General features: G+C 34.5%; 1 protein-coding gene across 3 annotated transcripts; it reads left to right on the top strand.

Moving 5' to 3' along the window:
* Positions 1–2,974: 2,974 nt before the first annotated feature.
* On the top strand, positions 2,975–25,219 carry LOC121409899 (disheveled-associated activator of morphogenesis 1-A-like). Of its 3 annotated transcripts, XR_005969246.1 has the most exons (14): positions 2,975–3,214; positions 9,255–9,309; positions 10,179–10,412; positions 11,099–11,283; positions 12,037–12,139; positions 13,213–13,230; positions 15,240–15,393; positions 16,385–16,583; positions 17,016–17,274; positions 18,157–18,322; positions 18,642–18,736; positions 19,099–19,180; positions 20,981–22,141; positions 22,179–25,219. XR_005969246.1 is itself a non-coding variant. In XM_041601680.1 (13 exons), the coding sequence occupies exons 2-13, from the start codon at positions 9,271–9,273 to the stop codon at positions 21,166–21,168; spliced, it is 1,722 nt and encodes a 573-aa protein (XP_041457614.1). In that variant the 5' UTR covers positions 2,975–3,214; positions 9,255–9,270; the 3' UTR covers positions 21,169–25,219. The 3 variants fall into 3 exon arrangements, 2 of the variants coding, with proteins under 2 accessions (XP_041457614.1, XP_041457615.1); XM_041601680.1 differs by having other exon boundaries at positions 20,981–25,219; XM_041601681.1 differs by lacking the exon at positions 13,213–13,230 and having other exon boundaries at positions 2,976–3,214; positions 20,981–25,219.
* The last annotated feature ends 1,404 nt before the right edge of the window (positions 25,220–26,623 follow it).

Here is a 26,623-nt window from a genome sequence, read left to right as displayed (position 1 = left end):
CCACTAACCCGTCTCTGTGGTCTAGTGGTTAAGGCACCGGCGTTCAAAGCTGGGGGCCCGGGTTCGATTCCCGGCAGAGACATTTTTTCGGCATCACCAATTTTTCCAAAATGGTAGATAGCTCTGGGGAACCTTGATTTAAGCTACGCCTACCATTGTTCTCTTCATCCATTTCTGTCACACAAGTTTAAATAATAGAGTTGCCAAAGCTGTTGTGCATGTATAATTTCACACATTCATATATGTATAAATTATATAGGCCACACGAAACTCTTACAAATTTCATTTGTCAAATCCCAAACTAATAAAAGCACACAAATCAATTAGACATTACGGTGCAGATTTATGGAATATATCACCTGACATCAGGCGCGCCGGAACACTATCATTTTTTTTTTGGGTGGGGGCAAGATCCCGAAGGGGGCACAATATTTTTGACAGCGTGAGATACCGGAGTGATCGAGCGGGAGATGGTGTGGGACCTCCACGGTAAGGACTTTGTGTAAAAATGGAGTATAAAAGTTGCGTTTCTAAGAGCATTCAAAAATAAATTTCTTGAGAATTAAACAGTCTTGGAGTTCTTGGAGGACTTAAAGACTTTAAGATGACGCAACCGGGGGCCGCCGATCGAGAGGGCAAAATCCACCAAAAGTGTGCACGAAATCCTTCAATCTTTTTATTCTAGAAAATGCAAAAGCTGCCCTATCACAAACCCCCTTGCTCTTAAGTCTTGCAGCCCCACCCATCCCCGGATTTTTTTATTTTTTTTTTTTTGCAAACGTCCATGAATAACAAAAGCTGGGGTGAACCAGAGAACATAGCTGCCATCTCGATTTGATTAGTATAACAGTTAATGAGAACAAGTTTTGGAATCTAAAATACATAAGTGCTATATCATATGAGCTGAAATAGTATCAGACAAAACGCCTGTCAATCATGCCAATGAAAAGGACTAGAGTAAAATACGGGGCTGTGAAAATATCTTAAGATTTTTTTTTTATAGAAGAGCAGTACTGTGACGCTTATTTTTTTCTTTTATATTCTTTATTTACATTTTTATTCATATCTCGGGTAATATGAGACGGGTCAAGTAGACACACAGATGATTTTATTTTTTTTCATGTCTAAACATTATCTCTAAGTTGCTTTCGAGTGGGATTCACCATTTTCACAAATTATAAATTATAATCCTCTACACATGATTATTCTGTGTGTAATTTTCTGATAACATGTCTATATTGAGTTGAAATGACCTTGGATTTTCTTTAGGGCACTGACTTGTTATCATTGTATTAACTCAATTTATATTTAGTTGAAAATGAAATAATTGAAACAAGTTTTCATAATTTAAATTTGTATTTCAGGGATGACTTACTCACGCAACAAGTATATGAGATCATGACGACCTCGAGATGTTATGGTTTCTGTGCTTGACAGCTATGACATAGATTCCATATGTTGCTCGAGTAACTAGTGTTCACGCGCGTTAGTGATATCGGGTCTGGTCTGAGCGTTTCTGGGCGACCGCGCGTTGGTTAGCCGACACAGCCAGCATCAACCTAGTCACTGGTGGACCACTATCAATTTGACATTCGGTTTAGTCTGAAATGTATTCATTAAAAGGTTAAACGTTATCACACTGTAATAAGATGGAAAATGGTCTTATCAAAGGTATGTTTCACAGAGGAACATGTTTGTCAAAAGACGCGAGGCTTACTATGATAATGTAATTGCCCGTCCGAGGCGAAATGTTTTCATTTTTGACAATGGAAATGACAATTTTTAGGCAGAAAAGTGCCTTCATCGTTTACTTTTGTTTTTAAATAATTTATAATTTTTCTACTTTCAGGGGGCACATTGGGGGAGGCGAAATCTCGTTTTGCCCCCCCCCAAAAAAAATAATAATAATTTTTTTTTTGGGGGGGCAAGAGCCCCCCTGCCCCCCCCCCTCTTCCGGTGCCCCTGCCTGACATTGAGTTATGCTCTACAGTCTACACTTTATTAATTCAAGGCTGTTTTGAAGAGAAATACGCTGTTAAAATTATAATACCTTAAATCTCGGTGTGTTTCGTACCAACCGATATTACACCCCCGCACTTGCACTTTCACTTTTATCAACATGATTATAACTTTCTCATTTGATTTTTTCTTTCCCTATAACCCCTATCTACTTTTTTGGTAATATTCCGATTATGATGTGCATTATGTCGATATATGTATATATATTTTTTTCTGCTATTTGTTTAAATAATGAAAAAAAAATCAGGTATGAATATATTTCAATTAGATTATTAGAATGTATATATGCATTTGTTATTCATTGTTTCAAGTGCTTATGACATAGGCCTAATACATATAAAGCATAGGCAGTGCTATAAATAGTGTAATGTTGTATACACTGTAATGTTGCATATTGTTGTTATTAATTTTGTTGTTATGATGATGATCATCATTATCATGATGATCATCATTATCATCATCATCATCATCATCATTATCATCAAATTAATATTATTACTGCACTTTAATATTTTGGAACATTTCTCTCAATGTCTGAATCATATTGGCCTCTGTCTATAGTATCAGATCAGTGGTCTACCTGGATGATTGCATATATTCATTCGCCTTCAATTAGATCAGCTTCTTTGGTTCAGGAATATTTTCTTCTTGAGTGATGAGACAGACCCTAGCCCCGTTTTGTAAGAGAAATGATTAATTAAATTCGGTGATATCGTTTGTTGAAAAATTAATTAATTGCGTAATCACAGATTGGCGTAAAACGCGATAAGTGCTTTCTGAGGTACATTAAAGGACATGGATTTGTCAGTGACCCACTCAACCTAATTATTGATCGAAGTCTCAGCCTGCCTGCGTTTGACAATAAAAACTCAGTCGGTGTTTAACGCTGTTTTCTTCGTCTCATGGATGCTCACAATAGAACGAGTTGTCTGTTTATGCATCTCTATAGTGAAGTGACGTCATTCTATGTTATGCAAATAATTTACCAGTCTCTACCATCCCGAAACTCTGCGGAGAGTACGAAATCGGACAAGAATTTCATAGAAAATAATTCTAAATAGTGAGGAAAAATCGTATGTAACAAGTCGTATAACTGCAACATACATGTGACGGTCATTTCGGATGACAATATAAGGAAATAAACTTAATCAAAGTATTGAATTGCATCTTTTAGTGCAACAACAGAATAGTCGAGGTAAGTTATCAGATACCTTCCCACCTGTTGATTTTCGTGTTAGTGTGCACCATGTCTAATTGTCAGTGCTGTTAATTTGCGCACTCGTACTAGAATTCTAGATCTAGTCGTAGACACTTGTTCACTGCTACCATCTGGCCTGTGGAGAAGTACAGGTAGGACTATGGTATGCCAATCCTGTATAGAGCACACACTTTAAAAAAACATTAAAATATCACTTTTGTGACCAAAATTAGTAATTTCCATATATAGATATGTGACTAAAAAAATGAAAATCATCAAATATGAATAAATTTGGCATCATTTGAAAGCTCTTAAAAAGATCTTTCAAATGATACCAAGAACTCTAGGCCTAATTTTCATAAAGAAATTATAAAGTTATTCCAGTTTAAGTCGCACATATTGTGGTCATAATGTAAAGTCAATGGAGTACAGAACAAATTTTGTGACCATTCTGAACCCATGTCTTCAACAGGCTCTAACTGTCTTTTTAGCCCTATGAAGTAATTTAGGTATAGGCCTAAATAATGGAAAGGTGAAAGAAGGCTCAATTGATGTGTAATCATTTCATCTTGTAATTTTTCTTCTTATGTGTAAAATAAGTTCTTCTAATTGATTCTAATTAATTATGTAAATTACTCAAAATTCACAATTACTCGCCTCTTTTTTTTGCCAAATTATTCCAAGTATCAAGAGGGATAAAAATTAAGCTTTAATATATTCAATTCAGTTTTCAATGCATTTCTTACATTGTATTACAAAGGCCCTGTTTGAGCTCTCTGTTTTTAAAGAAAAATAAATAAATTCAAATTAATAGTTGAAGCCAAAAGAAAAGGAAAAGTGTGGTCTATTTCTTTCAAAACAAAACAAAAAACAACCAGGAAAACAGATATCAAAGCTCCAAACAAAAAACAGACACCAAAGCTCAAAACAAACACTAAAAACAAGAGAAACAAAAGTGACACAAAAACTTGTACCAATCCCATCCCATTTTCCAGTTTAAAACACAACCCCCACCTGCACCCCTAATGAAAAAAAGAAAAGGAAATTTAAAAAAATAATAAAATTTATAAAATAGAAAAAAAATCATAAATACAGGAGTTAGACCCATCTGGAAATGAAATATTCTTTCCTCTGAGTTTTCATGTATTTTCTTACATGAGTGAAAAAAAATATACCAAAAAAAAATAAACTACATAGTTCGTTAATTTTAATTTAAAAAAAAAATCAACATTTAAGATATTCCCCTTTCAAAAGCAAATCCAGTCTCCAAATAATGAAGCATGACCAAAACCCCAAAACAATTAAAAAATGAATACAAAAATCTAAAAAAGAAACAATAAAAAGAAATATTGAAAAAATAAATAAACATAATTTTTACATTTTAATTAAAAAGTAATCATTTAAGATATTCCCATTTCAAAAGCAAATCCAGTCTCCAAATAATGAAACATGACAACAAAAAAAAAACAATTGAAAGAATAAACAATACAAAAATTTAAATAAGAAACAATAAAACGAAATGTTAAAAAGAATATTAAAAAACATAATTGTTGCATTTTAATTAAAAAGTGAACATTTAAGATATTCCCCTTTTAAAAGCAAATCTAGTCTCTAAATAATGAAACATGAAAAAAAAACAATAAAAAGAAATACAAAAAAATATACATAATTTTTGCATTTTAGTTAAAAAGTGAACATTTATGATATTCAGCTTTAAAAGCAAATCCAGTCTCAAAATAATGAAACATGATTGAAAAGTTTATAAATATAAACAAAAAGACTAGATCTCAAAAGCAAATGATAATTCAATCATTGCGATGCACAAACTGCTAGCATAAGTTGCATAACCCCTCTGAGCCGGTGCGCCCATGCAAGGGCTCCAGGTGACACTGCACTCGTCATGATTGTTGCGTAGCACGCAACTCTCGCGGCAGTTTGCTATTTCTGACAATCAATTTTTAGGAAGTAAAAAACAAATGATGGGATGTTTAGATTCGATTTATATTCACAACACACCTAGAAAAATATATGAACAAGCTGTTAAAATAGGTTTAAAAACTGTCAAAACTTTCCTTCAGGGCCGGTCATGATGGTAAAGACAACATTAGACTTTCACATGATCCAAATCCATCTTCCATGCGTCCGATCTTCAAAATTTGACATCGGGGTGAAGGGGAATTTTCTCAGCTACGTCATCAGCGAAAATAAGCCAAATTGGCGAGAAACCGCCAAATCTACATGTACACCCATTTAGAGCCACCCCTTACAGAGCAACCCAAACTCGTTCTGAAACCGCTGCCGGGGCCACGGTATTGAGATCACATCGCGCGATAGTCACATACCTACCATATATTTTTAATTTAATACTAAATAGGTTCATTATTGCGGATTGAAATAATCGCTAGAGGGTATTCATTTGTCTCGCAATCTACTATGGTCAACAAGTACACAAAAATATGCCCAAAATTCAAGTTTTTGAGAGCTCTGGTGAATACAAAAATTATTCCCACATTACTAATTTAAATAAATTAAAAATAATCGCTAGAGGGTATTCATTTGTCTCGCAATCTACTATGGTCAACAAGGATATTCGTGATCACTCTCGCAAAAAGTGTTCACTGGCTTTCTAGGAAATTCGTGATCACTCTCGCAAAAAGTGTTCACTAGCTTACAAGTTCACGAGCTTTCGAGTGCCGCTGCAACCCTTAAGTGATAAAGAGTTGCAGCGGCACTCGAAAGCTCGTGAACTTGTAAGCTAGTGAACACTTTTTGCGAGAGTGATCACGAATTTCCTAGAAAGCCAGTGAACACTTTTTGCGAGAGTGATCACGAATATCCTTGTTGACCATAGTAGATTGCGAGACAAATGAATACCCTCTAGCGATATATTTTTAATTTATTTAAATTAGTAATGTGGGAATAATTTTTGTATTCACCAGAGCTCTCAAAAACTTGAATTTTGGGCATATTTTTGTGTACGCCCTTTATTGATGGAAAGTAATATGGCAAGAAAATTTTCATTTTTTTTATCTCTATTTTTAATTAAGAAAAAATGATATAAAGAATCAAATTTAAATAAGACTAGACTAGCCAAGCGGTATGAATTAACAGGTCTAATGGAAACTGTCAGTGTAAAAAAATCAAGCATTTGCCCCAAAGAAAAAGAGAAAAAAGGCCAAACATTGCCACCTTTATTTTGTATATATATATCTCACACATGGAGATATAACTGGGAACAAGGTTATATTATAACCTTGTTCATTGAATGAGTGGTCGTAGACAGCTGGCACTGCCTGGCAGCCGTCTGTTTCGAGGAGCTTTTTAACATTTTTTTAAATTTCTCGTACACAGACGGCTCGCTATCGTGCAGCCACCATTAGGGGACTTGCAATGCAAAATCCCCCCGTCGGGGCTCTTCAATTTTTGTCTTTAATGAATAGAAATTTTGAAAATTAACGTGACCAAAATGCAAATTTATATTCCCTAGTCTTGCAAAAAAACGGAGAAAATGAGGTTAAAAGGAACAAAAACAGTGACCTCGGCTGTCGCGCAAATTCACTTCCCTGTTTTATCCGATCTAGCTTATGTACGTAAACATATGGCCATTGAGTCCCCTGTAGGCTGTACAGATCGCGCTAGAACTTCGGTCTCTGTATTTGGTGAGTGAAGCCAACGGAGTTCAGCTGAACAACCAACAAAACAGAGACCGAAGCTTTTGGTCTATCGTAGTCGTAGTTTGTACATCTGTCTTCACACACCGAAGCGCGTTTAGGACTGGATTTGTGTGTAAACATCGTTTCATTACACTAGGGTCTCGAGAAGTAAGATTTGCCGAAACTCCTCACTACTCACCGAGGCTCTTTACAGGTACTGTGAGCAGCAGTAGCCAGTAGTACGCACGGTACGGTACTCATCGTAATTTTTGTATAGCATGTATAGTGAGTGATTTGTATTAATATCGACTGGCCTTGTATATTGCCGAACGTGCATCATATACATCAGAAAATAATTTCATACACTCGAAATTTTGCAACATCCTTCCAAAAAGAGAACATGAATAGAAAGATGATGAAAAATTGTCAAAAACACGTTTTTAAAGTCTTATTCTTAATATTCTCAAATAATAAAATATGGTCAAAATAGCTCATCAGTGATTTTGTTGTTTTCTCAACTTTCCCAATAGAAAACACATGTTCGGTAATACGATTCCTTTTTCAAGTACCCAAAATGTTTCACATTTGAAGAGGGGTCCGATTGGAAGCTTATATCATAAAAAGGAAATACGATTTCGGATATTTTTTTACATACTGGTATTTATATTTTGTAGGTAGGCCTAATTGTGTATTTATGGTGAAAGTTTGGTGAATTTTATGAGAATAATGTGTTTGATATAATTGAATTCATGAAAAGTGTTCGGTAATACGATCCACTACCATACTAAAAGTAGAATGACTGTTGCCTATGGATGGGGGGGGGGTCGGTGTCCTGAGTCCTGACATCACATACACAGTCACACTTTATATTTTTGAATCCTTTTTTGTCTTTAGATTACACTAAAAAATATGGAAGAAGACTTCCTTATGTCCCCCCCCCCCCATTAATTTAACAAAAATTCTTCACCAAAACCCCCTTTCGCTCTCCTTTTTCCTCTTCTGGTTGAAACTTGGATTTGAACCTCTTGCTGCAGAACGAAGCATATCCCGTATTAACAGTATTGACCTCATTGAAGAATAGTGCATTTGGGGTGGTGCATTTGTAGAAAGTTGACACCCGAGATAACACAATGATGACGACAAAGCTTGTCCGTGGGGTGAATTGTCTGGTGATTTCATTATTTCCTACTTTTAATTACAAACTTGTTTGAATGAAAGTAGTTTTGTTTATAGCAGAACTTAAAGAAATCACAAATTAAAGTAGAAAGGTAAAACTTTTGACTTAAAATATATGGATTTTGATTTTGTTCAATGGTGCTTGAAAGTTGAATGTTTTGAGATGGAATGGCCTTACAGACAATAATCTATACTGAGACTTTACATTAGAGTTGTACTGATTAGGCCTATTGAGTAGAATCTATTTCTGTAGGCACTCCCACAAAAAATAAACAGCATTTCTACTAAAGTCAATTTTTTAACAATTACCAAAACGGCAGACTTTAGAGCGGCTCACTACAGTCTTCCAATATCCATCAAGTGAGTGAATTCAAAATGTTACCTAACCAAATCTGTTAGGCATCTTTCCCCATGATAATTTATATTGTAACACAAAACATCAGCCAAGTGTCTTGGCTTCCCACTGTAGTGTCTTTCAAACACTTTTCACATTTTAATGAAGCTCGTGCTTCTTGTTTTGTTCAAGGCATGTAGGTTTATTTATAATTTTATTTAAATTGTCCCAGCTAAAAACTGCTAATTGACAAACGAAAGGGCAAAGATGCCAGATTTTTCATACAAGTCCTTACAAGCATTATGGATAGTTATGTTTTATTTTGTGAGGACATATGTGTAACAATATGCTACCTCTGTGCGCAGTGTGCACATTGTAATTGCATACCAAGCTGAGCAAGCTCAGGAAAAGGTACTAAGTACATGTAGGAGAAAACAATATTCTGATAATGATGAAGTACAGAACAACTGGGAGTTATCCGTACCAGTTGCTAGTCTCTGTATTCACTGAATAGCCACATTAAGATTTGTATGATTACATGTACATATAGTAGGCTGGTATCATTTTTTTTTCAAATAGCCATCACTTTCTTATTCCATGTCTAATTTATTTCAAACTTTCACCATTCTGTTTTTTCTCATTTTTTTTCCAGCCATACATAATTGTATTACTTTGGTTAGATTCTCCATTTCGGAAATGACGATTCCTTGAGGAGACAAATAAACAAGCGCTTGACCCTTGTAGTTGTAGAACTGTAAGGATTGTGAAACATTGTACCTTCATTCTTAGGAATACATACGGATAGCTCAATTATGTTGTTAATCACTCTTACAGTATAAGTTAAAGTTTCTTCTTTATTTGTATTCTTTATCAGGCAGCAGTCAAGCAAGATGGGTTGCGCATCTTCAGCTCAGCCACAGGGCCCAAGGGTAAAGTTTATTTGGCCATATTATTTGGTATTCTTGAGTCATACTTAATGTAAACTGTGAACTAAAATTGTCATTTGATCATGAGAAGCATTTCGTGAAACAAATAGTCCATAACTTTCACTGACTATTGATTGAAGCTACCAAAATTCTTGCATCTGATTGGTTTTCTGCATATTTGTTATAAATGACCGACTAGTTATTTGTTTAATGAATTAATTAAACACTAGGTATTAAATACTAGGTATCAAATGATTAAATACTAGGTATCAAAAACTCTCTGGAATTGATATCTGCAGAAGTTTTTTTCTCTCTTTGAGCAGAATGAAGGAAAGGGCCTCGTAAACAAGTAAAACAATTTCAGCAAAGACTTGCATGAACCATGCCCCCAAGTTAAACAAAAGATCAGAATTCAAGTAACTACATTGAACAGAGAGCATGGTATTTGCTATTAGGATATCTTCAACAATTGTTACATTGTTTTACAAACTTTATGTCATTGATTATTGAGCTTTTGAATGAAATACATGTAGATTATGATAGCAGATCAGTAAAAATTGATTTGTGCATGATTAGTTTATTTACTTTTTACGAATGGTGCCTATTCAATGTTTATTTCTTTGAAGGAGTACATGATTCAAGTAAAAAGCTGTTAAGTTACACATGAAAATGATTGTAAAAGAAACATTAGAAAAAGGTGAAGTGAAATTCAAAATAAAGCTCTCCCCCTCCTCCTTAAAGAAAATGCCACCGATAAAACTTTTGTTTGATGATGATCCTTAATTAACTTATTAAGAGTATTAAGAGTATAGTTTTATCATATATGTTTATGTCATATTTGCTCATCCCCTTCATGTACCTCTGATTTACAGGAATATCCAAAACAACCTCCTAAAGAACCACCACCACCACAGCAATATGGTCAACCGCAGGTCCAACCACAGAGAGCCAACCCTCCTCCACCACCACCACAAACACAAGCACCACCCCCACAACAACAACCTCAAACTGTTGTCTTGCAACAAAGTATGCAAATGAATACAACAACAGGGCCACCACCTTCTCAACCAGCACAACAGCAGCCTCCTCCTCCACAACAGACAGCAGTGAGTATTGCACAATACCTTGTCAAATTTTGTTATGGGGACATACATTATTTCTAGCAATATCAAAATCATTTAGGAATACTGTTGATCAGAATATTTTTGGCAAATGGTAGCTTTGGTCTATAAAGTTTTCAAATGTTTATATTATTATTTTTTATTAATATTCTGTAGTATCAGGGTTTTTTCCACAAAGTAAAAGATAATAGGTTATGCATAAATGGCAATATCCTTTCTGGATTTTTCTTTTAGACACATTTGAATGAAAACTCAGAAGTACAAATCTGAGGCTGAGAGATACATACATGTATTTCCCATCTGGCAATTTTGTACATGTATACCACATACTAATAGAGAAATCTACATGTATGTTGTCAACTTTTTTTCAATAATAAAAGAAAAATGAAACAAATGACTTTGACTTCAAGATTTGATGTAATTTTGCAAAGTCATTGGTATATTGGTATATATGAATGTTTCCAAATGAAATGACTGAAGACATTGATATGAGGTAAGGTTATTGTGTAGCCTATTGATGCAATCTCAAGAGAGTGTGGAACGATTCAAATTATCTTCTCTTCACTGAATTGCTCTTCATCTTATTAGATGAAGAGCAAATCAATGTAAATTTCTGTTTATAAACAAATGACTCATATCTTTTTTCTTTTTTTTTCATTTTTCTGTGTCAGGCTCCTGAGCATGCTGAAATCACTGAAGCATTGGTGAATTCCCTTCTAGAGCTAGAAGGTGATATTGCCATGTTGGAAAGTCGTAATGTATTCAAGCAGTATCAGATGAAGAAGGAACAGAACTTGAAGGTAGAGGCACAGGTTAAATCAATGACAGCGATGCATCAACAGCTTGAGGCTCAAACGTAAGTCAACTTCATTTAAAGCGTGATTGGTGTCAACAGGAGCTCAAATTCGAATGGGATGATGAAAATGACAGCACATGTAAATCAGCAGACAGGATATTGTGATATGGGGCAAGATGAATTTAGTTGATCTCACTTTTTCCTCACTTGAATAACAGGGGTAATATGCATTACACAACCAAAAATTTCTTAATATACTATTTTTCTTCTTTCTTCACTATTCCATTTATTTTTAGATTATTTTACCCCTCATTGATTATTTTTCTTTACTTGAAAAATAGTAGAAGGTGGTCATCCCCCCTTACTGCTGATCCTTATCCTATATTTTGTTGCTCTTTGGTTTGGGGAATATATACTTATCTTGCAGAGGACCATTATCTAAATCGCGAGCAAAACTTTGTTTTATTTCATTTAAATGCAACCAATTGCTAATGTCTTTCTTGAATCATTTCTATCTTCTAAGATATTTCAAGGTATCTATACTATTTCAACTCTTTAACTTATGTTATTAAACTGTTATTAAAATGGAAGGGAACATTGATTAATTGAAATATAAACAAGCCCCTATACAGAATCCCTAGAATTTCTGGTATGCCCCCTTCCCACCCTCTTCCCCCGATTCACTGAGGAGCAAGTGAATGACAATATAATTATTTGATAATGAAATAAAAGATTGAATTTGTATCAATTGAGTTGATAGAACAAAGTACTGACTTAAAATTTTGTATTCTCTTAATTTTTTTTTGCATGTAGGAAAAAAGAATATCAAGATGTGGTAGACCTACAACATAACACATCAGTGAGACAGATGTGGTCTCAACAACAGTTTGATGCACAGATGAGCAAAGAACAGCAGGTAAACAATATCATTCATTGTGAATAGACACCAACTTCCTATAATTATTCTACAAGCTGTTATGTTCATAGTGTCATTGCTGATGGATGACTGAAAGTAGTAAAAGTAAAAAGTGAATTTAATTAGTTATTCTAAATGATGGGGGGGGGGGTTGTTCACTAAGCTTTGTTCTGTGAATGACCGTGAGTCCATTGCTGATGTAGGGAATCTTGCCAAGTTTGTGCATAAAATGCAAGAACACATTACTTTTTTTCTTCTTAACTTGCGTGTGTCTTCCTGATTTTATTTTTATTTATTTTGAATTACTGAATTCTTTTTAACAATATTAGTCCACATTATAATTTGAATGTAATTAACAATGTGTGTAATGTGCACTTTTGTCATATAGCTCTATAGATGTATATACATGTAGATATTTTATTTTCTTTTGCACTGTTCATTATTTTTTGCATGCTTGCACAAATGTCCTTCAACAATTATTGTTCACTTGTTTACTCGAATAACACCTTTTGGAGGCGAATAGGCATGAGTGTGATGGTATAAGATTTTGCATGAGGTGGAAGAAAGATGCTTTTCTTAATGAGGCTTTTCTTAATGAGGCTATGCTTAGCCTTGTTGAATAGAGCGTCTCTTTCCCTGAATGCGAAATGTACCATTACACCAATAAGAATATTCATTATTTGTGTCATATGATGTGTCAGAAGGAAAATATGAATTCCTACATTAATCTATCAAAATGAGGCAAAACCTATTAATAGCAAAAAGCAAGATTTCTCAAGGGCACATCATATCTACAACTGCAGCAATGTGCATAATTTAGCCAGTAGGCCCCTCCCTATCACATCTGCATTTATTTACTACATGAATCGAATCACATTGTGATGTCATATTTTGGGTGTTTTTATGTGCATTTGCTTGCATACAACAATCTGTAGGCATTGTACAATAATTGACATACACGTCCTTTATGCTGTTTGTCTGTTGAATATAGTGTTGTATTTGTATTATTATTTGTTTGTTTTGCCTTACTGACATAGTTTTATATTTCATGTTTTCTTAAAACTTTTTTTTAGTTCAACCAAGCACAAAAGGTACATGTATAAAGATAAAATATCATTATACTACCCATCCAGCTTCCCTGCATCCTATTTAGACTTTGCATGACATGATCCTCTTCCCTTCATCATTATTAGATATAACTATGATAATACAGTCCTTACAAATGTTACGCTTTTGATTTGTAACCTACTGATCTCCTTTCAAAACTTGTGTTTGGAGATATTCCAAGAATAACTTTCTTAATGAAGTCCTGTGTAATGCAGGTACTAGGTATGTATCCATAATTCCACAAGAGAAAAATATTACTTTACCCTACTTCAATACTAGGCATAATCAAACTGAAAGTCTCAAATACCCTAATGTTGGATTAAACAAAGCTTATATCCATACCATACAAAGATTTATCAATAGCACCATGGGATCATGATTTATACTTTGTAATGTTTGTATGTATCCATAATTCCACTACAGAAAAACTATTACCTTACTTCAATAAGAGACACAGCCAAACCAATAGTCCCAAATACCCAAATCTTGGATAAAACAAAGCTTATGCATACTGCACAAAGTGAAATAGTGCTTTGAAACGGTAGATACATGTAGTATTGTTCTGAAAAGTTTCACTTTTTTTGGGGGGGGTGATTATATTGTTATTTATAACTACCACACTGGCATGAATTTAGAGCAGAAAATTTTTGATTAAATAAGTTCCTATGGTGACACTTACGTTGTTCTCTCTCGTTACAGAGCAAAGAGGAAGAAAAGATAAAATCAGGCACGCAATTTCTTGAAAGCATTGAAACAATTTTGATGAAATTGTCCTCTTTTTTTACAATTGCCATAAATGATTGTAAATCCTAGCTAAATAGCACAATTCATATGAATGTAAAAAAAATCAATAAACAGGTGGTTTATTTGGTTTAAAGTACTTTTCAAACAAATAATATATCCTTTTATATGAATTTTAGGAGACCAAGTAAAACATTTTTGCACACTACATGCAGCATTATCATCATCTTATTTTTGATGACATTATTGTTGAATCCAATATTTTTTAAACAAAAATATTGACATACAAAAAATGTAATTTGTTTTGCATGGTGCTTGTTATCTAAATATTTGAAGGAGTTTCTTGATATTGAACTACAAGTGTTATCATGTGATACCTTTTTCTATTTGTTGAATTCAAGTATGAAATATCTTGGGGTTTTTTTCTCAGGATACTATTAATATTCAGTGCTTTCATTTCTATTTTGTTTCTGTTTTTCTCTTTTGTTTTGAAGTGATACCATCTACATAAAGTATTTATTTCATGCGAGTATCCCAACACATCATATCCTTTTCCATATCCTATCTTTTCTTTTCCTTACTGGTAAACACATAGTAATATATCTTGCTTAGCTTTCATTATTTAGCTATTATTTTGTTGTACTTTCTCCAATATATTATGATTACCACATTTGGGATACAAATGGTCTTATATCTTAGAGTTTTGCATCATGTATCATATGACTTGATAGAGTTTGATTTCTTTCTTCTTTAATTGTATATTTTGACTGCAATTAAAAGTGTCAGTGAGAAATTATGTAATTATGACCATGAGAAAACAAGAAAATGATTTAGGCCTGTCATTTATTCTCATTTGATGAGAATTAGGTACGAATGTGTTTACACAAATGACACAATTGACTTGTATATAAGATTTTTTTATTGACCAAAAACCCACGATGATAAACTTTTCTTCTATTCCTTGGTTTTCTGATGCCTCAATTATTTTTTACATGGCTATTCCATATAGAAATTTTCTTTTTTTTAATTTAGGAAAGGGATATATCTAGAAATTAATCTACAACTTCTGCATAAACATAAATTGATATTCACGTAGTGGTTTGCAAGGCCAATCCTCATTTATATGGTGATAATGAGGTGAAGACATTTTTCAATGTTAAGCATTTTACTTGTGTGCTTTGACATAAAATTGTTTTATCTCATATGTATTATTAAACCAGTATCTTTTAATTTTATACTTCATTGCTCTTAGGAATACATGGATGCACTCAACAAGCAGGAGATCAGTCAGAAACAGTTAGCAGCTCTCAGACAGCAGTTGACCTTGCTCTCCAATGAAGTAACTTCATTCAAAGCAGATAAGGACAAACTACAAGGATTATACGACAAACAGGATGAGACCCTTGGTAAGTAGGATGTGGTGTTTGGGGAAAGGAAACAATATTTCTTGCATTTTAAATGCACAAAAACTAATGTTCGTGTACATGTAAGACATAATGGCCCGAATTCACAAAGGTGGTTTTGAAAACCCACTGTCAAGTCCATGGTTTATGCAGATTTCCTTTATAAATTAGGCTTATTTTACCGCGTATATTAAAAAATGTTCATAGCCGATGCGCGCTTTTGTCACAGTGCGCCAAATTGACGCCTGTTGCCATGGTTATCCACGCTATTTTATTCAGGAGTCCACTGTTTTGAATTAATGAGTTCACTCTTCAAACAGTGGACTCAATGCATAAAATAGCGTATCTAACCATGGTAACAGGCGTCAATTTGGCGCACTTTGACAAAAGCGCATACCCGAATTGGACATTTTCTATACACGAGCCCGATACGCGCTAAATCAACCATAATTTATACAGGAAATCTGCATAATCCATGGATTCAACCGTGGCTTTTCAAAACCACTTTTGTGAATTTGGGCCAATGCCTCTAGCACCACCCATGGATTGTGGAGGCCTGTAACGCAAAATCTAGCAAAAAAGGGTATGTTTAATTACATTGACCACAATATTTGGCAGTGACAACATAGTTTTGGGAGTGGAGGTTAAAGGTAGAAGGTCACATCTACCACACGTGCCTTGTTCATGCTAAATCTCAAGAATCGTCTTACCATATCAATGTTAAAACTTTGGTCATGTTTTGGAATGGTGGTGATCTGACGAGTTGCGCAGGTCACAAGGTCAAAAGTTTTTCCTTGCACTTGTGATGGCTCATTAACCATTTGAAGTGTCACCTTCGAAACATTTATGCTTACTGGGGTGACGATGATTAGATTAATTTGATGGTTTCACAATATCAGATTAAGTATGCAATATAGTTCAGATCATTTTTGCTCTGTGCAGTTGAGAAGCCCTCTAGTTTTTTCATATTTCTTCACAATCCTTACCTTGACAGCATATATCTTTGATGGTAAATATGGCAGTGAGGCTGAGTACAGGCTGGAGTCTGAACTTGATATGCTTCAAGAGCGTAAGCAGAGAGTAGCGGTGGCCCGTTATAAGTGGAACAACTCACATACCCTAGTCAAGCATGCTTGTGGCCAACTTAGCTTTGGGATCAGAAGATGGGCTGATGTTATACAATTACCAGTACAGTATGTATTATCCAGATACTTCTTACAGAGACATTAGTCTTTCATTTAATATGTTTTGTTGTACATGTAAATACCAATGCAAAATAATAATGCATCATATTTTTTTCAGAGATATCTTTCACATTCTTTGATTTTGTTCTGTTTGTGACTAAAATTTGAAAAAAGGAAATTTTCTCTGAAATGAAACCATAATTCTTGAATGTGTGTCAGGTTTTGCTGAGTAATATATTTCAACTGTGAAACCCTTTTATAAGAATATTATTGACACTTGTACCATTTATTTGTCATGTGCATTGGAACTCTTATTTTTCAAGTAAAGGAATTTTGAATGAAGTTGAATATCTGCATGTCATTTTCAATGCCATGTTGGCTGGCAAGTATGCAAATGCTACAAAATTGAACTTTTTTATTTGTAACTTTTCCTGCTCACAGGCAAAGTGCGATAAGATACCAGTTTGCCGCTGAAGCTCGTAACAATCTTGTTGCTGCTGCACAGAACATCACGACAGCCCAGCAGTACTTGAACACCATCAAGTTCCCATACTGCACACCGGATGAGATCGAGACACTGAATAAAGCTATCAATAACATCTTCACTGATATGATGCATCCTGATAGGCACAAGCATGCCATGGAATGCTACGTCACCGTCTACAAACGATCAGCAGCTCTTATACAGTGGTTTGAGCATGTAAGTTGTAGTTGGTATTCTATGGAAATTGTACTTGTGCAAAATATTGATATATCCATCTAACTCATATTGGGCAAGACTTTACAGCACGTACAAAGCAACCATCAGCTATACACTCTTGTCTCGCTTTAGTTGTTGTTTTCCTTAATATAGACTTTGATTTGGTGCAGGGTTTTTCAGTCAAAAACCTGCCACTAGACAATAATTGATAAGAAAAAAAGTCAGACGAGTCGGTGTAGATGGTCCACTGTTTTGGTCTCGCCATATCAGGCAGAGCACTTACGTTTTATAGCATATCAGCATAGATATACATTAGCTGCAGCCTCCTAGAGTAGAGGCTAGACATATGTTAGCAGTAATATGTACATGTATAGTTTGTTGATGTTGAAAACCCTCAGTATGGACCCTATCTTTGTATAACTTCTCTCTCTCTTATACATTTAAAATGAAATTCCAGTAGTTGCAGTAAACACTGATTTCATGAGAAAGTCTTTAAAACAAGGCTTAATTGTCAGTATATCATCGAGGATCTATATCTGGTATAGCTACATAAACTGAACTTTGTGAAATCTTGAAATCTACGCTGAAAAATATTCAGACTGAAGATCTCCAACACAGATACAGTAAGCGCACATGGGACAGTGAATAATTATTGCTTCGAACGTCGGGACCAACGCTCTACCCGAATTCTGTGCTTATTTGCTGATTTCTCAGCAATTACACAATTTCTTCCAGAATCCTTTGGCACATACGTTTATTTATACAAACAGACACTTTGGTGGTCATTTCATTGGATTCTGTACGAACTCATTTTTATATCGTTACCAAAACTAGCATTTACATTTAATGATACATACTTTGTGTTCTATGTACCTGGAACAGGTGATCAACAAGACAATCAACAAAGATTTGGAGAAGACGACAAGGAACTGTGCTGCCAAACAAAAAGAACTCAAGATGGAGAGAATGAAACTAGTCCAGGAGAAGGTCAAGGAGAAACTTGGAGCAGACGTTGCTTCTCGCTTGCAGACAAAGTCACAGGCTAATGGTATGCTAAAATTGAAGTGAATTGACTCCACAGGATTTTTTGTTGCATTGCAGCCAAAAAAGTGTTTTTTTTTGTGATGCAACATGTCCAAGTCACTATGTACAGCAAAATATTACTGAAAAAGCTTTTACTGAGAAATTACTTATTTTATTTTGGAATCATTTGGCAAATTATTTTTGCATACATTACATACAAACAATCTGTTTGGTCATTTGTTGGATTCTGTTAGAGTTTTATGTTATTGTTTATCACATCTTGAATTTATGTAGAAATCTTCTGTAAATGACGTACATGTGATTTATTCCTTTGTTTGTTCTAGATGCTGAGCTAGCAGAAGAAAAGGATGAACCTGAGTTAGCAATGTTGGTTGATGCAGACTCTGTCTCACAAGCCGGTGATGATAGTCTTGCTCCAGTAAGTTATCCCTTCAACACCATCCAAATAGTACATTTGGAACATCTTACACATTGTTCAGTGGGAATAGTCATGATTTGTTTCCTTGCATCTTTCTTTGTGTGTGTATGTGTGTGTATTATTAGGAAATAAAGCATGATTTTAAAGTAAGTTTGAATTAAGACTAATCTGGTCAATAAAAAAAATGGTAACAAAGAGGAAGAGAGAGATGACTAATATTGAATTTGCGTGGATGTATGCCAGACACATATTCAGATGAGCAGCATGTAATGAATGTTAATTATATACATGACCTGTGTACTCTCGCTCTGTCTTATTTCTCTCTCAATTCACAAACCATTGGTTATTTGATTATTCCATAGGAGGGAAGTGCTGATGTGAATGCACCCACTCCTCTTGGGCTTGAAGAGCTTGCTCCTACGCCTGCTATGGATGACATCTTTGGTAAGTACATATTAAAGGATAGTCTATCATAGAAGTGCTTCAGTTAGTTAAGTTGGGTATTCAGTAGTTGTATATCTGAGTTTCTAAATCATTACAAGGAAAACCCCTGGGGGGCCACTTACATTGAAGAGTGGGTACCATGCGCGACCCAAAAAACACGTAAAAAGGATGTCTTTTTCACGATAGGGCACGTTACGTACGTAACATGATAAGGGTGTCAAAAATGCAAAAATAATGAAAAAAGGGTATCTATTTCGCGAGGAAAGTTACGTGTTTAGAGTCGAATTTGCGGGGATGATATAACAAAGTTAAAATGTTTTATAAATGATGTCCTTTTTGCCCCAACACTTCGTGTTTAGAGTCCGATTTGCGCGAGGTGTAGAAGGTGGGATCGTACTAAACCAAATAAGGTAAAGCCGACGACCGAAGGACCCGTAACAATAAAACATTCCTGTACTTGTTTAGGGGTTCATTTCAAGGAATATTTGCCAAGAGTATCGTTTGTTTCCAATACTTGTTAAGGATAGGGTTTCACACGCCAATACTTGTTAAGAGGTGCATTTTCAGAATATGGAAATTACGTGTTACGGGGTGCTTTTCGACACCCTATGGTCGTGCATGGTATCCACTCGTGAATGGAAGTGGCCCCCCCGGGGGAAAACCCCTTAGTATTTGATTCAATTTTCTTCATCACTCAAGCTCGTCTGATAGGTAACTGCAAGTTGATAGGGATGTTTATGATGCTGAAGTAGAAACTGTGCATTTTAAAGACACACCTAAATCAATGTATCTATATGCTTGAATACACCTGTTTTTAAGAGAGGCACTTAGTGAAAAGGCTTGAGCAGTGCTATCCTTTCAAAGACCAATACAATTCCCTTTGTTCTCATTACAATAGGTAATTGATCTAAACATTGCAATACTCTCTGTACACTCACTTAAAAAAGATGGAGACACAGGGTTTGTTTGCATGGTCATGGAGTGATTGCATATCTTTATAATTTGAATTAAACTCTTCTCGGATTGGTGGGGGAGAGGTTTCGTGTAATCATGGTACCCTATGAATTGTTTTCAATGAATTATCATAGTATCATGATGATAGTCTTCATATATCGGACAGATTGTAGTCAGATTAAATAAATGTTCGCAAAGATAAGAAATATTGTTAAGTATAAATCGTGATAATTGTCTAAATTTTAATTTCATTTCAGTTAGGAAGTGAAATTCATCAGACTAAGTACTGTTTGGCACATTTATGACTTTCTTGGTATTATAAGTGTTAGTACTCTGGAATACTAGTAATTAGTTATGGTATTTTACTTCCTTTGAGAAGCACCTAAATTGTTACTTAAATCTTTGGTTAAGGGTCAGTGATATGAATTATATTAGAGTATCATGTAACATCAATCTTCCAGAAGTGAAGTAACCATTGAGTCGTTTTTGAACACTCATTCTCTATGAAAATTTGAAATGCAATTCTTGGATGTCACACATTTTCTGCAGTTTTATTCTTTAATTTGTTAGGCACACAAAATTAATCTTCACTTATAATCACAAATTTGGAAAAACACATGTTCATTTCATATTCTCCAAATCTACTTCGCTCTAGGGCAAAAGCATTCATATAATCTGAATTGGAATATCGACAGATAACTGTAGGGACTTTACCAAAGTAAGGATGTACTGGAATTCTGTGTATATAGTGGATGGTACATTTCCACTCCTACCCCATGTACTGGAAGTCATTATTGCAACTTTAACCCCTGACCTCTGACCCTTCTGTTCAAATCTGATCATCAGGTAACATTGAGGAATTGAAGAAGCAGCATGAGGAGCAGGTAAAGGAATATGAACGTCAGCAAGAGGTGAACAAAACCAGAGCTGACCAGGATCTACAGAGCAAGTTGGCTGCCCGTCGCTCTAGGCGACAACGCCAAGCAGCCCAGGAGGCAGAGATGGCCGCCCTTCAAGGAGATGCTCCGTATTAGAGTACCTAGTGTCTAGTAATGACCAAAGGCTGTCTGACCAGAGGTGCTGATGACCAGTGGACATACTGGTTGTTATTGTCTGCCTTCTTCCATTCAGGATGCTGCCCAAGAGTACCATTGACAGTCATACATACTTATCTTTCCCCATCACCTTGATACTGCCTCCAGTCAGTCATGTACTCCTGAAAAAAAATGTGAACAGAGCCCTAACAGGATGACCAACACTCTTCACTTGTTTTAGTTCAGATATTATGGGCCTGAATTTAATATTGGAATGATTTGTAAACTAAACTTTTTAGATATATGAATCACCTGATATGAATGAAGCTTTAATATCAACTTGGTCCCGTTATAATTACTTTGATTCTTAGTAGCTTTGAAATAGTCAATTTGGTTTGAAAAAGATCTACTTAGATTTTTTGTCATCAAACTGCCAAAGAACTGATAATTGCTGTCCATTCCAATGAATTGGTCTATATAGCAGACTCTTCTATGATTACAATTTAATCTCATATTTTATAAAAATATCTTTACTTCCTGTATATAATTTGTGCAATTCTTTCATTCTATATAATCAAATGGAATATTCGGTCCTGTCTCTGTTACTAGTATACTGCATTTTGACCATAAAATGCATATGTTTGTATATACCAGTAGTTGTATTCATTTGATGTCATATATTGTATGGTCAGTAATTATACTGCAGATTGTTGAGGCCAGTTAATAATTGTTTTATGAAGTGCTATAGCTAATTTGAAAAAGAAACCTGTTATGTTCGTAAACAAGGAATACCAAGTGTAGCAAAAACAAATAGGGAAAATTTAATATTTGATTTCTAGTGTCAAAGACTGTTAATCAGTTCCAATTGCTAAAGAATATTTCAGTTGGCATTGTAAAATCAGTTGATGTAATTAACTCAGTTGAATTATTACAACATTCACACGTGTTACCTTGATAATCCAGCTTGCTCACTGTTTGTATATATCTATGTTTATAGTTATTGTTATAAGTTATGTAAATATATCTGAGAAAACAACAAACCTTGTCTACAAAATTTTCTCTTTTTATTCAATGATGTCAGTATTACAATTACTTGGAAATGTAAGAGAATTCCATCCACGTATAAAATCAAGAAAAATTTTGATATGTGTATATTATGCTTTTAGGGATATTTTGTGCTATATCTCCTGTACAGTGTATATATTATGCAGTTGAATATATATATATCAGTCTATTTTCAGTGAGATAAGAAAATGTATATTTTTTATGACTAATTTGTCTGTTTTGAAAGTATATTCTCTGTATGCATACTGTATCATTCCATGTAAGAACTTTTGTGGGTGGTTTTCCACCTTTTCGATTGTTAAAAAAGTTTGAAGGTGGTTGATTTCTCAAGTGGCTCTCAAGTTTAAATGAGATAAATGTACTTCACTTTATATGATTTATGTGACTTTTTACCTCGATACCCCCAAGTAATCGGATCATCTTTCCTTTAGTACTTGAACATGTGTTTGCATACTTGGACTAAGTTTATATATATTCCATCAAATAGTACTATAGTTTTCACCAGAACGAAAATGGGATGGATTAACATAAAGTTTTCATCCGGAAACCATCTACAATGAGCAGAGGGTTATAAAAGTTTATTGTAGCAAATCAAAATTGAGATGGAAGCATACAACATGTATCTAAAATGGTGAACAGTTGATATAAGATAAAAATGATAATTCCAAGTTATTGAATGTACAGCTGTGACATTGTAGCATATTTTATGCCTTTTATTGGAAATTAGTATTTGATGTTATTTAGAGTTCTGTAGGAATTTGAGGAGAATTTTGTAGAGTAATCTGTACTCTTGTTTGATGTAAATTGCAAATTTTGTGAGGTTTTTTTCATTAAGTTTCATTGGGTATATCTAAAGACTATTCATTTGATCATCATTTGATTTCTTTGTCAGCCGATTTATCATAGAACACTTGTTGTGTGAAAGATGTAAGATCTAATATCAAAGGGTGAAATTTTTTATTTAAATGTGTGAGTAGAGAAAAATCAGGTTGTAAGATTTCATATTCTTTTTGGTACAAAACCACTTCTCAGGTATGTGATGGGACAAAATTCAGGACACAATATTCATAGCTTTCTGATATATGATCACTAAATTTACCAGATAATCTATCTGATGAACTGAAATATTCATATTTGAAGAAAATAAGATATTCATATTTGAAGATTGGAATGATGAAATGTAATCCAACATTTCTCAAAGCTTTAAGACAGTCTTCAATTTCCACTTCTTAGTTTAGTAGTATGATCCCCTAGCAAGAATATAATAAGAACTTACAAGTTTGAAGAGTAAGAAAAATTAAAAATAAAAAGGCATATAGATCTATGCAGAAGTACTTTAAATAATTTGATATATAGTGAAATTTTTTAAGGGGATTTCTGAGCTCTGTAACCCAAAGATTAGCGATCAATTAATAAATGAACTGACCAATCAATACCAATGTTACCCGCACTTTAGGTTTAAAATACTGACCAGGGACCAATCAGTGCAGTTCTTTCATATTTGCAAACCATCGCAAACCTTTGTGTTAAGGAGCCCAGGCCATGGTGGTTTTATCGGGGGTTTGTACTACATGTAGGACCAGCTTGTTGCAACACACCAGTTGAACAAGATACATGTACATATGTGTGTGACAATCATTGGGTGTTCCATTACAAGATATTGGTTAAATTTGATATCATTACTGTAATGTACTTCTTTATATCACTACTACTTCTATACAAATGATTAACCAAATGGTGCCAATATGTGTTTTGATTTCTATGAAAAGAATACTTGTTTTTGCCTTCCTTTGAAAAAATGCCTTTTTTGCTATTATTCCAACATTTCCACTTAGTTTTTCAGAATAGGGCATTTCTATAAGCATTTCTTCTCAAAATATCTATTTATACTTGTCAATGTGACAACCCCTTCCCTGCCACAAAAAAAGATAATATAAAAAATGATGGATATTGAATAAAGATATAAATGCATATCAAAATTGGAATGTAGTTTCAAATTAAGTGCGGTTACAAACCATTATTCAGTTTGCACTTGTTTGTGTGGCATCCGACACAAGGGATTTCTCATAATTCTTCTAAACTGATTTTTATGTACAAGTATATGACACACAGGATGACTGGTATCAAATACCTCTAGTGCATCTTCCATTATTGTTGGAATTTGGAGCATAATTAGGAATGTGCAGCAGATGCACAAAGCTTTTACAAAATACTCTTGTACATATACTTTAGCAAGTTGAAAGAAAATTCAGATATATTTGTATATTTTAATGTCCTCAGCTGATTTGTGTATTTAATCCATTTATTACTAACCTTGTGTCTTTCATGTATAGTGTATACACTAAATACAGCTATGTAATATTAGACAGCTTCAAAAATACCTTGAAAATGAGACAACTGTAAATGAAAAATTATATTTTGTGTGTGATTCTAACTTCATATTTTGTACATTTACATGGTAATGTATGTTTTTTGCATGAATAAAATCTATTGTAGTCCCTATTGAAAAGGGAATGTGTTGTCATATTTGCATTATTTGTGTTTTGTATTTGCTTGTAGATGGTTGATTTCTCGAAATCATTACATTTTGAATTTGTAATTTGAAGGGGAAAGTCAAACCATAAGACCATAAATGATACTTTATTTTCAACATTCATTTTACAACATAGATCTTTAGAAACTTAGAAACAAAAGAATATCGCGCTCGGACGGCCAACGGATCGGTTCAATTTGGAGAGAAGTCGATCAAGCGTTCTAGTCTTGAAATGAGTAGGAGTTTGTGAGTGTATAACCTTTGAGATGTGAGTCTCAATATAATACCATTGCATTTATAGTAAGTTTCTCCCAATCTTCGTGTTCAGATTGGGGGGATGCTTGGTCTCAGCAGACTTGTCATGGGGAAGAGATACGGGGGATGCCTGCTTTCCATGTTGATATCATGGTCCTGTTCAACACACCCAGACAAGTAGTGAGTTAATCGCAAATACCTGCTACAAAAAACACACACACTAAGATAGGGGGAATGCCTGCTTTCCATGTTGATATCATGGTCCTGTTCAACACACCCAGACAAGTAGTGAGTTAATCGCAAATACCTGCTACAAAAAACACACACACAAAGAATGCCGAATTGAATACTACTATCTGAAATATATTCATGAATACAATAAAATAAATACAACTAGCTCATTATTTCATGGATTTACATTGGTCACATTCACATATTAAATATAAATTCTTTACTGAAAGACTGTCTTTATTTTACATTTCATATTGATAGTTCTTCATAGTATTAAAGGCAGAAATCATAGAATGAGAGGTGACAAGGAAATACACCTCGCTTTTAACAGTAAAAGACAAGTTCAATATGTATATGTAAACATTCAATAACATAATCTAGTCACAAGTAAGAAAGGGGGGCTTCATGGACAAGAGCATTTTCAAAGTGTATTTTGTTTAATCCTAATACTCCAGGGGGGAGGGGGGAATTATGCCCTAAAATTTTTGTCGGTACTTCCTAACGCCTCAATATTTTCGAAATGAAATTTCATGACTTTTTTCTTTGATCCTTCCCGCACATTTTGATACCAAATTTACGGCAATCGGACCTACATGTATCGTGTGTTGAGTCAGATTACGTTTACCGAACACGTCGCTGAAATTTCGCTATTTCTCTATATTACTGTGTATAACCATATGGACAAAATCAGGAGCTTTCCCATGTATGTTTATACTTTTCTAGTTAAGTATCATCCGTTTCAAATAGTGTAAATATCTAACACACACACCCACCCTTATGGATCTGTAAACACTTGAAGAAAAGCAAAGAAATACATAAGAAAATTGAAAAACAATAAAATACAAAAATAATTACAACCCATCTTTTCCTTGGTCAGAATTTGAAGGTGTTATGAAAGACATTTGTACCAACTGATTTAAAAAAAATAAAAGGTCTTTTGTGAACTTAGGCAATCGAGCAACCTATGGCCAAGATCTCAGGGGGGCATTATGCCCCCCCCCCCCCGGTAATAACAGGCTTTGAAATACACTGGGAGTATGAGGGTTAACAACCTTTCAAATCAAAGTGTATTGTTTCTAATCCGAATCCCTTCAAAATAAATCCCAGGCATCTTGTCATTTCAAGGAGTGATGAGCCTTTTGAAGCCTTACATGAGAATCTAATCACTCACCAGTATCTTCTACCAAAACAGATGAACTTTCACAACTTTCATTATGTACTTCATGTTTACAACAGTATAATGGAGCCCCCCCCCCCCTAATCAGAATAGGCCACCGATAATAACCTTTCACAGCCATAGGCATTGTCCAAAGCCCCATTCAAATACAGTATTGTATCTGCGTGTTATTACATGCCTCAATGAGGTATTGT

The sequence above is a fragment of the Lytechinus variegatus genome, chromosome 3 (assembly GCF_018143015.1).
Source record: "Lytechinus variegatus isolate NC3 chromosome 3, Lvar_3.0, whole genome shotgun sequence".
NCBI lineage: Eukaryota > Metazoa > Echinodermata > Echinoidea > Temnopleuroida > Toxopneustidae > Lytechinus > Lytechinus variegatus.
The sequence above is the reverse complement of the archived record's forward strand: the minus strand, read 5'-3'. Positions and strand labels throughout refer to the sequence as shown.